Consider the following 12,865-nt stretch of genomic DNA (forward strand, 5'->3'; position numbering starts at 1 on the left):
CAGGGGACAGACATTCCATAGAGTGTTCAGTACGTATATACAATGTGATTGAGATGGATGATACTTGATAAATCAGATACGCTTGCCTGTATGAATGTGATACAGTACGATAACTCATTTACAGTAAAACCTCGGTATCTCTACATACGTATACTACAGGTGGAGAGGCACCGTTGATATTGTCTCACTTCTACACGTGCAACACAACAGCGCCAAAACAAAGTAAAAAAGTGTTGCGATAGATGCAGATATCACATCCAAGGTACAGAATACTAACACTCAAGCTTCACTAAGCTTCTTTTCTCTTTCCTCATTGACTCTCAGATCGCTTTTTGACTGCCATAAGGTTTATAGTCAACGACAATCCCCACGTTGAATCCGTCCCCCATGTAAACCTTGTCTCCCACCATCAACGCCTGTACCTGTGGCTTGAGGAGTCCTTCTCATTCCCGGCAGTTTTGCCCATAAACGCGCTGGCGCTTCTACAGTATCCCTGCTGGTCTACTCAGAACTCATAACGCGCCATCTTGAGACATTTTAGAAGGTCTTGAAGGAAATTAAATGCTTCGTCCTTCAAGGTTACATACAATCTTCTTTGCTTTTAATCTTTTGCCCTGGTCATGATTCGGAAGCTAGTACAGAATAGTTGTCTCTTTTCTCGCGTGGCAACGGTTTATCAGAGTTTAAGGCTAACAGCCTTACTGTGGCTTGCTAAACAAGACACGAGATACTCTAAACGGGGAAGACATTCCGAGTCAAGCTTCATGTGTGCTTGGACGTACAGCGTCATGGTCTTTATTTTAGCTGGTGTAACCAAGAGTGATGACGATGAGTAAGAAGGGTCTATGCGCTGTAAGCCTATACGCAAAGCGCGGCTATGGAGTATTTCCACCGCTTACACTGTAATTGTAACTGCAACTCTGACATTTCATCTTTGTTACCTGCCGTTTATGTGCACTTGAATCCTTGGACAAGGCGTTGATACCCTTGCCAACGGAACAATCAACTGAGACAAACACGTGCTCAAGCCATGGGCCTTCGCCTTCTCTTTTTATTCGAGAATGTCTTCAGCTGAGGGTGTGGACATCGGCAGATCGTATGAGGGCTTGAATGTTTGTTTTACGTTGACGTTGATAAAGAAACAGATACCGATTTCACCGTGGGGTGCAGACTTGGCGGTTGAATCAGATGATGAAGGAGAGATGCGTCTTTGCGATACGGGCCGTGGTTGTTATCGCTGTCGATCCAGGTATCTGGTAGAGGTATGTATACAGGCAGTTATACAAGGGCAGATACAGGTAGGTATGTACAGGCAGAGGTACAAGGCTGGCTGTTGATAAGTGCGGCAACACTTTGACCTACGAATACTGCATCTCCGGTTTTCCTTCAGCTTTCAGCCTCATCTCTCATTACTTATCAAGGGTCTTGATAGACCCCAAACATGGAACCCCCATTCCCCAGACCATCCTTCGACAGAGCGGGAAGGTCAAGGTCCCTCATGCCAAGTCGTACCTTATCGGAGGTCAACGGTCACACCTTATCTTGACCGATCACACCTTGAAAAGGCGCCTTCCGAATTTATCTGTGAGAGATTAATGAGAAATACAAGATAAGATGAAAGAGGACGGATAACCTTGTTTGCAATAAAAAGCCTCGATGCATGTCACGCAGCGTTTCTCTTTCACATGCAGGGCCCTCAATCCGGTGTGATATACGGTTCTGACCGTGAATCGCTTCAACAGCCGCGCGCGCCGAGGCATTTACCATTGCGAAACCCGGATTTCGCTTGCCGTGGGCCTTTTCGGTAGGTGGGTGTCATCATGTCAACGTTCTTTTGACATTAAATACAGCATTCTATAGCCAGCAAGGATGGCGGTTTCGGGTTCTCGGGAACGGAGAACTAATGTAGACAGTAAGACGGCTTCGGGCCGGAGGAGATCATGGATACTCTGACCGAGATGCTACAGTAATTTACTTGTGGTTCGGAGTCATCATGATAATGGAAGGTAACGAAGCTTACAAAGGTTGGAGACTGACTGACTGTGCTGGTCATGGTTATGCCGACGTGGGATGATGCGCCCGAAAGGTCATTACGTTAGGTTAGGTTAGGTTCTCTAAATGCCCGATATTGAGCATGAGATGTACTGCATTGCATTCAATCCTTTGTGGTGGTTGAGGACACCCTAATACTCGGGCATCATGTACACTTCATCATACGTTTGGGTGGTAATTGAAAGGCTGCTGCAGGATCGACTGCATGCACGCACTCACTGGCAGTGCATACAGCCAATTGCGACCACCAAAAAACAGCGCCGAGATGAACAAGAACCGCCTATGAGGCCATCTACCCCACAAGAATTGGCTCACCGGTATGGAAACCCTGCCACCTCCCCCAAGTCTGGAGAGACCAATTGCAGCAGCAGCGCCCCAGCATGCGAGGATGGAAAACAGGGTCGCTGACTACCTGCTTCATTCGTTTGGGAACGAAAAGATCCCGAGACTCTTCGGTATGCTAAGGTAATTGTCGGTGCCTCAATAGCGGTGACGGTGATTTACAGTACATTACGGAGTACATACTTGGTCAAGACTCAAGAGGCAAATACAGTTGTTCTTTCAAGGGATCAATGGCCCGGTTATCCAGGGGCTTCCCTTGTCTTTTGCAAGTTCTGGACCTGATGATCTTCAAGTCTAGCGGAGGTGATCGTGTCTTGGATCCAAAGAGGCTCTTAGTTAGGGGGGTGCATGATTGAGAATGACTCTGGTTGATGTCAAGTGGCAAATGAGAGGCTGGAGTTGGTGCCTTGTACAGATCAAAGCGTCTTCTCAGGAGAATCATGAGTACGGATTCAAACCCTGAGTACGATTATTGTATCTGTTGCATCATAGATAATATCGGATCGCAGTTATTTAACCGGGTATGTACAGTTGACAGCTTCAAAGTCGGGATGGCAGCATAGCTTGATACAGTTATGCTCCACGCTGACGTGACGCCAGAAGATCGTAGCCCTGGACAGGACCCTCAAGTGCCGGTTATTTGCATTAGCTCTGCACAGCACATGACATGACACCTGCATTAGACCCGCGTAGATGCATAATAATCCTGTACCTTCATACTCCAGCTTCAAACGGGAGCATCTCCTATTTCCTAAATCGTCGACATGCAGTCGATATCTACACCCTTCACCTTCATTTATTTCATGGCCCTGATTGATTTGACAGGCTTTTCGTCTTGAGGCCGTTCCAATCTCTCCACATTCGGTCGATTCTCATGCACAAGACCGAGATCTGTCGTCCTAAAATGTCTTGACGTGCGTGTTTTTCCCGACCGGTGTACATGCATTGCGGAAATTTTTAACAAAAGGACCCTGGAACTGAAACCTGGCCATGATGTGATTGAATGCCAGAGATACAGTACAGTACAAGTTATCAACCGACAAGTGTCGTGTCTGGTTTCTTGACACCCTTTTCCCGGTTATTCTGCCAGAAAAGGCCTCACCAGGATTTCGATAAACACCTACGGGGAATTATTCACCTGCTGTCAAAATTGAAGATCTATTTCTTCTTTTCTTCACCCAAAAACAGTCATGCGAAACGTGATCATGACCTTGTGCGGACAAGATGCAAGCTCTTGACACTGACACTTTGTTCTCCACGGAGACCACCCCCTGGAAGCCCCCTACTACTGTATCGAGTTCCAGCCCATTGTTCGAGATGCTTGCACCCGCACAAGCCTTTGACCATGTGACTTTGACATGACATATGGTGTCCCTCTATAAAGGAGTTGCGTCTATTGGTGCAATTGTTTTACAGAGCGTTCCTGCACTGAAACGACCATGGACCAACAGGAACACCCATCAAGGTACAGATATCAACTTCTATTGTGGTATCCTTCTATTGTGATATCCCGAAAAATATCGCTTCAATCTTTCGGACTCTCGCGCCCAACAAGAAGCACGAGAAAGCAAACATGACGAAAAATGAGCGGCCGATGCTGGATGCGACAATGCGGATATATCACGCTGATCACGATCCTGTGCCATACGCACGCCGCAAGTTGCCAACTTCTCTTTCGATCCCGGTACGCTGGATTGAGTCGCGATTGGTCGCATCGCGAACTCGATGAGTTTTCTTTACTAGGACTCAGGCTATCGCGAGACAAGTGTCCACCCAGTTTGCTCTTTTTTCTGGCTTGCTATTGGTGTGTTGGTTGGGCCATATCTTGAGATCCTAGTTACCAGCTCTCCTCATTTATCAAGGAGAAAAGAGAAAAAAGGTCTCAGCCAACGTTACATGTCAATCTGGAGAAAACAAAAAGAACCTGGCTTTTGCCTACATCGTTTCATAGTCATGTGATGGGTGTTTGTTTGTTCTTCACCCCTCGTGTATTGATCAACTAACCACAATAACTGTTGATGCTATCACATCTCATAAAAGCCACGCTCGATTGGCCTCATCTCCGTGACGCTACGGAAAGGCTGCATTACGCACTCATCACGTTGTGCCCAGCCGCTATGTCTTGGGGCGATGGACAACAGATTGCCGCGATATCAAGTTAACCAAAGCGGTTATTAGATCGTCCCGTCACCCTCTTATTGGATTACCCCTCTAAACTGGTCATAGCAGAGCAAATATCCCGAGGTAGTCAGATCTGAAGTTACATTGTGCGGGCGCCACAGGTTGATCAACCGTTGGTAGACGTCTTCGCGAGGTGAAGCTGGGACGGAGTGTTCTGTCTGTGATGAACATTCCAGTAGCAAGCAGTCTCAGTTCAGTCGTGATAGACGATCTATAACACAAACATTGCCAAGATGTCACTCCTAAAGTGACTGCATATAAAGTCATATTTGCTTTTTTAGCTCATGTTTCCTCCCTCGCTTAGCCGCGAAGCGCCCGTTGCCGCCCTACTGATACTTCTTCTCCGCTTCCGTTAGTCTTCTGCCATCCACCAAGCTACCATCGGGTAGGACCCTTTCCGTAGTTCGGACGTAGGCCAACAAGAACGGGTATGCCAGATCGCAAAGTATTGATGTACCAACGAAGAACAATCCAAGAGGGTGGAAGACGAAACCATGAGCTTCTGGCCAATACCACCACAGTAGTATGCAGCAAACAGGGAGGCCCATGACGGTGCCTACGAAGCGACAGAACCTGGAGGCATGATTGTCAGCTTGCTTGCTGCCCAGTTGCTTTTTCACGTCACGAGACAACAAGCGGATGCAAATCCTACTGGTGATCCAAACTGTCGGGTCTGCTTGTCGTGGTCGTGCTTCAATAGACCGCTTCCACCTGATGCGCAATCTGCAGCAATTTTCCAAACATTTGGGAATACGATAGAGCAGAAAACACGCTCCTGATGCATATAGAAGAAAAGAATTACTCACCAGATTGCATAGCTCTGACCGCCAGAGTGACCGCGCTGTAGAAGCATAGCCAAGGCAGATACACTGAAAATCATCTGCGCCACACCAGCCGACCAGAATGACAACTCAGTAGTATCTCTCGCCTCAAGACCCTTCCACGTCTTACCCCATTTAATCCCATACCCACGATGCGGCTCCTTGAGCCACCACCAAACAAACGTGCCGTTACCCACCAGACTCGCGATGAACACTATAGTTAGGAGTAGCGGTACATTACGCGCGATAAGCGGCGCAGAGGCAAATGATCTAGGCGCTGTCTTGAGCGTGGCGTATAGCACGGGTATGTCGAGGAGGAGCCAGCATGTGAAGCCGAATTTTTCGATGGGTGCTTCGCATACGCCGAATGCGTAGACGACTTCCCATGCGAGGTTGAGGCCTAGAGCGAGGAGAGGTGCGGGTGTGGCGTGGGTTGCGAGTGAACGGCGAACCATGAGGACGTAGCAGAGCAACCAAAAGGCTACGCCGACTGAGAGGCAGGCTGTTGAGGCTGGGACGAGCCATGTTGGTGCTGAAGGGGGTGGGATGTCTGAGGAGCCCATTCTGTGGTGTTTTTGTGTGATTGCGTTACCCACGCGGTGTGATATGGCGGTGTGATATGGCGTTGTGAGTTTAGATGTGATATAGTTTGTGTGAGTCGGTAGTTGATGAATGAGCGTGGATGAGATGAGATGAGATGGCTGATCTTCATGTCATACGTGGATGTTTTGGTGGGTATAAGGCTGGCGGAAGCTGACTACCCTGTATGTATATACAAATAATGAATGGCATGAGGGTTGTGACACCAAGTCACCCGTTTGTCGTTGGAATATAGTAATAATCCTAGCAAGCGACGACATCTTGAGTTCGTTTAAATTCGTGGTACATCTGGTTTGTATGCATTAAAGCAAAGTTGCTATTATGGAGTCGCTCTCTTCAACCTGCCAGAGAGTAGAAGCTTAATTTGTCACCGGCTGCTATTTTGAGGGTGTGATAATAAAAGAAGAAAATAGTTCTTTTTTGAGTATTTGGTATCTAATATGCAGTCTATCGACTCACAGAATCCAAGCAATAATACACTTTCATAAAGCAATCTGTACAATCCCAACGCCCTCCATATGCCGACCAAACCAAGTAGCAATTCTTATAGTACACAATCTATCACGCCTTATCGCAGTTCAAATCACTTAAACATCACCGGTCTTGAACAGCTCAAGGTGCTGGCGCTCACGGGGAACACCATTCTCCTCAAGGAACGCTCTAACCTTGACCATCCAATCCTCAGGACCGCAGATAAAGTACTCAGCATCGGAGCTGTCAAGCTGAAGAAGCTTATCCTTCTGAAGACGAGCAAGGTCGATCTCGCCCTTGAAGTCGAATTGGTCGCCCTCCTTGACGTCCTCGAGGAAGATCTTGGCCGTGATGTTGTCGTGCTTCTTGGCTGAGTCGAGAACGTGAGGTACGAAGCAGGTTGAGCCAGAGTAGCGAGCTCCGTGGATCCATGTGATGGGTCGCGAGGCGGTCTCTGATTCGAGAACTGAGTCGAGGATGGAGATGAGAGGAGTTGCGCCGACGCCGGCGGAGAGAAGGACAAGAGGCTTCTTGGCGGCTGAGGCATCGGCGGGGTTGAGGAAGAATTCTCCAGCGGGAGGGCTCAGCTCGACCTCATCGCCGACGTTGTATCGCTTGTGCAGTCTGGTGGAGACAAGACCGGCAATCTTGCCAGCAGCGAGATCCTCAACTGAAGGCTCTTCCTCGGGACCCTGAAGCTTGACGCTGATGCGGTAGTGGTTGGTTCCGGGAGCCTCACTCAGACTGAACTGACGGCTTTGGAGAAGACCATCAAGTTCAGGGATGGGAATCTGCAAGCTGACATACTGTCCGGGGAGGAACTTGGGAAGAGGCTTGTCGTCAAGAGGCTCAAGGTAGAAGCTCGTAACAGAGTCGTTCTCGGCCTCCTTCTTGGTAATCTTGAACTTGCGCCATGTGTTCCACTCCCCAGCAGCATCGTAAAGTTGACCCTCGCGCTGGATAAAAATATCAGCGAGCTGACCATACGCAGCAACCCAAGCCTCCTTGATCTCATTCGTCAAAGCAGAACCGAGGACTTCGCCAATGGCACCGATGAGATGTGTGCCAACGATGGGGTAGTGCTCAGCCTTGATGAAGAGTGAGACGTGCTTCTGAGCGATACGTTCAACAGCGTGAGAAAGTCTTCCAAGGTCGTCGATATATGTGGCGTAGGCGAGGACGGAGTTGGCGAGGGCAGCTTGCTGAGCGCCGGTCTGTTGGTTGCGAAGAGAGAAGTAGTTCTTGAGCTCGGGATGGGCGCTAAGCATGTTGCGGTAGAATGTGGTGGTGATGGTCTTGCCATGCTCCTTGAGGATGGGAGCTGTGCTCTTGACAATGGCTACTTGTGCTGCGGTGAGAGCCATGATGAATTATCTGTATGATAAGTCTGCTAGGAGATGAGGTATATGAGACTTGAAGTGTCAATTGTGTCGTATTGATAGACTGTGATGCTGAGAATAGTGGCTCTGTAGGATCCAGCTCCGACTCTTTATATCATGTCCCGGAGAAGTCATCGAGGCGCGGAGAAACAACATTTTGTTATTCTCGTCCTTCATGACTCTCAGGACAATAAACATCATGCGATGCGAAAGCGACAGAAACAATAGCTCATGGTCCCTGATACAGCGCCGTTCGCCGTGTGGGTTCCTGGATCACCGACGGTGGTCTGATGGGTACTGACTAGAGCATCTCCGCGGGGCCCTAACGGTTGTACGACGGAGATTGGCGCCTAGATGCTTCTTTTTTTGGGTCTACTTTTTGTAGATGCTGTTATTGTTAATATGTTTCATCCGATTCGGATCCAGACTGATGGGAACTGCAACGCAAGGTTCTGATGTGTATCCAGGCCCTAGGTATCTGCCCCGCTGCTTGCGTATAAGTCACCAGCAAATTCTTATGCGTAATATTTTACCAAGGTACCCATCTTGATTGGATAGACGACCTATCGCTGGACAGGACCCTCATGAATAACTGATCCAAGCATCAATTGCATAGCCAAGAACATTCTACGTTCAGCGGAGAAGCGGAAATGTCATCTAGTCTTTTAAATTTTCGATGCCACGAGTTTGGGACAAGCAATGTTGTGACAAAGAGTGGGCTGACATCTGCAAATAAGCTTCGGATGGGATCGGAACGGGGTCGAGGATAATCGGAACGGGTCTTGCGGCTGTGACGGGAGAATCACGACAAATGACTCCATTTGTTTGCAAATTCAACGTTAACTTAGAGTCGTACAGACAGCGGAATATCACCGCGCGAATCATTCCTGCAATATTGATAATCATCACCAACCTGGAAATGCCGTTACGTATTTTGACAGCTGGATCCGGGTGGAGCAAGGTTCAATGATATGATTCCATATTGTGTCCCCTTGTGACCCGCGCAATATATTGACGCTATTCGTCTCATTCCGCATCCCACTTTAGTATACAAATTCGGCTTGGTCATCATTGCATGCGAGCACTGCCGATTTCTCCACGTCTTGTATGGCCTCATGGCCAAGACGCGGGGGCTCGCCGAGTCCCATGAGCCCTTAGGACCTCTGCTAAATGCTCAGATCATCTCTATCATCTGGCTTGGGGAGACGATGATCCCAATATGTCCCATTGGGATGTTGGACGACATCAATTGAGCGACATCCAGGATGCCAATGGTCCTCCTCCGTCCCAAACGGCCACATCGCAATCGAAGACAATTCGTCCGGTGCACAAGCCTGTGGTTTCTTCCAAGTTGTCCATCCCAGTTCGCTCATCAATTGCTGGACCATAGATCGACCATGTTCAACCGCCCTTTCAAGTTTCTCATAGGACTCATCGTCTTTACTCGTAAGTCCAGATAGGTGGGCAGTTGACGCTTCTAGTAGGCGACCGCGCACAAGATACAGCGTATTGCAGATCGTGCTTAGAACCGTGTCAAGAGATGTATATATCAACTCGTCTTCAACACTCCATTTGTCCTTAAATACGTGGGCTGGCCTAAGGTAATGTCTCCTGCATTCCTCAATGGCATTGGCAGTTCGGTTCGTGTTCTTTTGCTCTGCCAAGGAAATATCATCGGGCAACGGCGGTGCGTTGAACCAGGTTGATGTAGTACCCAAGACTTCATTAATAAAGTGACGAGATGGCAGTGGTTCATATGCCATGAGCGCGATCCTCTTGCTATACCGGCTCACGATGAGATCAACAACACCTTGCCAGTCCACGGTGAACCGTCGAGGCTGGTGCAAAACATCCTTCAAATATGCCTTGATGTCTATGAGCTCAGTCATTGTTGCAGCGCCGAGTCTTTTAAGATCCGGTCGCTCCGGATCTGTGCTGGAGATGTTGATGGGAAAGAAGAGGCCAGACACCATGGAAGAAAAGTCGATCCGTAGTCGGCCGCCTCCAATACCATCGTATCGCTCTCCAACCCCTCTGATCCATTGAAACATGGACAAGTCCTGGTCATTCATGGTATAATTGCGCAATTCTGTGCGCATCATGTTAACCAGATTCAAGCCGTTGCTGAAGTCACATTTGATGATTTCCACGCCAATCTCCATCCGCACAAATCCATCCAAGCCCCATTCGGATGCTATCTTGCACAGATCAGAAGCCCGATTCCATTCGTCAAAACTCCGGCCATTGCCCTTGCCCTCGCGAAGGACGAGATCCTGAGAGTCCAATGTACCCATGTATGTCTTGCCTGCACTCATACCGTCAAGCAAAAGAAGGTTGAGTTCACGAGTTGTTTGATACATATGCAGATAGCCACGATGGTTTACGGGGTCGTTGTCGTCAACCGGATAACCAGAGTGGTCTCTTGTATTTTCGGCATTGCCATGCTCGCTGCGACGTCGTAATTCCTCACGGAACTCTTCTTCGCGTAGATCCTCCTCTCCTTCAGATTTGTGCTTATCGGGCGGTGGAGCTACTGGGTGACGCCCTTTGCCACGTCTTGATCTATATGACATCGCAAAGGCTTCGGAATGTTCAATATCGAAAGCCAACCACTCTGGCCCCGTCGGCGTTACGTTTCGTTCGGCGCCATGATAGAACAAAGTGCCCGCCGGTACAGTGGCTGGGAAGAAGCCGAATCCATTGTGATAAAGGGCTGATCCAAATAGTCGACCGGCTGAATGGATTGCATTCAGGACCATGTGAGCTCGATCTTCCGCATACTTGTGGTCTGGCTGCATTGGCTCTGTGCCTTCGTGTCCATTTGCAATGTGGAGGAACAGCGACAAGAAAACGCCGAACGAAGCTTTAGGAACCATCTTCACTTATCGCATCTGGATATCTTCAGTTGTATGGCAAGTCCTAGAGGTTCTGATGCTCATACACTCATATCAGTAAGACTCATCCCTCTTCGGCGGGACGCGCGGCCCAGCAAAGTTGCCCACCCTGGTTGCCGCTATCCACATCCCGTGACTGGTGATTCCAGGCCAATCTTATTCAGGCTGCGTGGAGATGTTAGATCATCTCGAGATTGATAACGAATGCCTTTTGTGGGGAGATCTCCTCTGCTCAATTAGGAAGCTTGGCATTTTTGGGCCGCCGTTTGAGTATTTTCCCTACAACGATTAACCACCCTCTCTATGATCGCCTCCATATCCAATGGTGATTGTCGATAAATGATAGCATCGCATGCGACCGATGTAGAGCTCTTCGGTCGAAATATTGTGACAGGCGCGATTACACGATCCTTGAGCGACGCAAGGCCACAGGGTAGTTGATGTAGACCACGCGATTAAGTCCATGCGGCTATAACCATGCCATCGGTCGCGTCTGTCAAAGACTTGAGTAAGGGCCATGGATCCATGATAGAGTGAAGTATGAGGACATGGCATCATGAGTCAGCACTCCCAGAAAATGGTCGAGCACCTTTTGGTACAGATACATTGCTTGCTCGCACCAGTTGTTCCACAGCTTAATCTTCGTCGACTTTTGAGTGATACTGGATGGTTGGAGTGCATATCGTGGCTGCACGGCGCCCGGAAACTCGCCTGTCCGCGTCCTAGATCTGTTGAGTGACCTGGTGCGACACATCCAGAGTAACGACAGATCCAATAAAGGTGGTTGTGAGGCACATGTAACAATGCCGATGGTGGGGTGATGGGCACAGCATCAAACCTCAAAGGGCTCACCGCTGGTCAGTGGTCAAGGGAACGCATAGATTCGAGGTCTGTTGATATATGCTCTGGAACCCTAATGCATTGAACGGCAAACATATCGATAGGTCCAGGTGAAAGCCACCACTGACGCTGAGATTGAACACTGGTGGCCATCATACGAGCCGAAGGACAGCTGACCGAACATCGAGACGGTGAACGATTTCATAAGCCACGATCTGTACGAAGGTTGTACCGGATGCCGTGCAAATTCGGTGAGGCGGCTATTCTTAAACAGGGTATTGTTGTCGAAGAAGTTGTTTTGTTCATGGTGAGGAGTGTTGAGTTGGGGTTGAAGATCCCTGACATCGACCGTGAAGAGTTCGTTGAAGTCTGCAATGTCTTACAAGACCTTGTGCTTCAGGGTTTATTGTCGAAGGACCCTTTTGGCTTGAGACATTCCTGCCACTGGTAAACAAAGGGCTTGTATTTCCTAGGTCAGTCAGTATTCCAGGCTCGAGGCAACAATAGACGCTTTCAAGCATCATAGTTAGAAGGAGTACCTTGCATGCTCACCGCGGTCCCATTACAGATCCAATCGTGTAGGATCCATTCCAGTTGGGTGGATGAATTTATGGATATCTTCCCCGAGCCTTGAAGAATGACGGACGGGGGCAGGTTTCCACCCGGGGAAGGAACCCCGCCCACAGCTACCCTGCCCCAGACTTTATGGGACGATCTTCCAAGCTCCAAGCTCTAAAGCTCACGCAATTCATGTCGCCAGCGCGGGGTTCGGCTGCACTACTGTAGTCAATTCTTCGGGTACCTCGGATTAGGAGCCGCTAACACGTACAGTAGTGTACTTCTTTCAACTGACAGCTTTATGATCTCCACGACAGCTCCGGGGAATTAAACAGCTTACCCTGGATTTCTGTTCCTGTCACTAGCTCGTAGAGAAGGAGGGGTTACAGCTTAGATTGGAGTTTATTTTATTACACAACAGCAACTCAATGGTGAGCTCGACATGAATGAAGCTGAACCAATGATGCTGTGGCTTCCTTCTTTGACTGGCTCGGACAAGTTGGAAGGACTTCAGGGTCCCCCTCTTGTTACCTTCCTTGTGCTCAGAAATGTCACTCGTCGTATTTCATCTTCCCGCTCTTTCCTCTTCTCCTCACCTCAGTCACTTCATCCAAACCTTCCACCAGCACATGCTACACTCACGAATGTGACGCCGTACCTGCATCAAGCACGTTGGCGGCGCTTAGATTTATTAATTTGTATCCCCGACAAGAGCTTCAATTACAAA

At 48.8% G+C, this 12,865-nt stretch overlaps 3 protein-coding genes across 3 annotated transcripts; all 3 read right to left on the reverse strand.

Moving 5' to 3' along the window:
• Positions 1-4,842: 4,842 nt before the first annotated feature.
• B0J16DRAFT_350016 (uncharacterized protein) lies at positions 4,843-6,231 on the reverse strand. Its single transcript, XM_046128993.1, has 2 exons — positions 5,382-6,231; positions 4,843-5,148 (listed from the first exon to the last, which is right to left on the reverse strand). The coding sequence occupies exons 1-2, from the start codon at positions 5,957-5,959 to the stop codon at positions 4,902-4,904; spliced, it is 825 nt and encodes a 274-aa protein (XP_045977730.1). The 5' UTR covers positions 5,960-6,231; the 3' UTR covers positions 4,843-4,901.
• Positions 6,232-6,380: 149 nt separating this feature from the next.
• B0J16DRAFT_189813 (globin-like protein) lies at positions 6,381-8,031 on the reverse strand. The gene has a single exon (XM_046122778.1). It carries the CDS (start codon positions 7,829-7,831, stop codon positions 6,584-6,586), a length of 1,248 nt encoding a protein of 415 aa, XP_045977731.1. The 5' UTR covers positions 7,832-8,031; the 3' UTR covers positions 6,381-6,583.
• An 808-nt stretch (positions 8,032-8,839) lies between these two features.
• B0J16DRAFT_189924 (uncharacterized protein) lies at positions 8,840-10,875 on the reverse strand. The gene has a single exon (XM_046122779.1). It carries the CDS (start codon positions 10,720-10,722, stop codon positions 9,013-9,015), a length of 1,710 nt encoding a protein of 569 aa, XP_045977732.1. The 5' UTR covers positions 10,723-10,875; the 3' UTR covers positions 8,840-9,012.
• Between the last annotated feature and the right edge of the window lie 1,990 nt (positions 10,876-12,865).

Source organism: Fusarium flagelliforme (assembly GCF_020744385.1).
Source record: "Fusarium flagelliforme strain FIESC 12 MPI-CAGE-AA-0113 chromosome Unknown B0J16scaffold_8, whole genome shotgun sequence".
Lineage (NCBI taxonomy): Eukaryota > Fungi > Ascomycota > Sordariomycetes > Hypocreales > Nectriaceae > Fusarium > Fusarium flagelliforme.

Excerpts from the sequence above, each read along its gene's own strand:
- B0J16DRAFT_350016 (XM_046128993.1), bottom strand. The coding sequence starts at position 5,959 with ATGGGCTCCTCAGACATCCCACCCCCTTCAGCACCAACATGGCTCGTC. Across the intron at positions 5,149-5,381 it reads GGTCAGAGCTATGCAATCTG|GTTCTGTCGCTTCGTAGGCA; the intron begins GTGAGTAATTCT and ends TCATGCCTCCAG.
- B0J16DRAFT_189813 (XM_046122778.1), bottom strand. The coding sequence starts at position 7,831 with ATGGCTCTCACCGCAGCACAAGTAGCCATTGTCAAGAGCACAGCTCCC.
- B0J16DRAFT_189924 (XM_046122779.1), bottom strand. The coding sequence starts at position 10,722 with ATGGTTCCTAAAGCTTCGTTCGGCGTTTTCTTGTCGCTGTTCCTCCAC.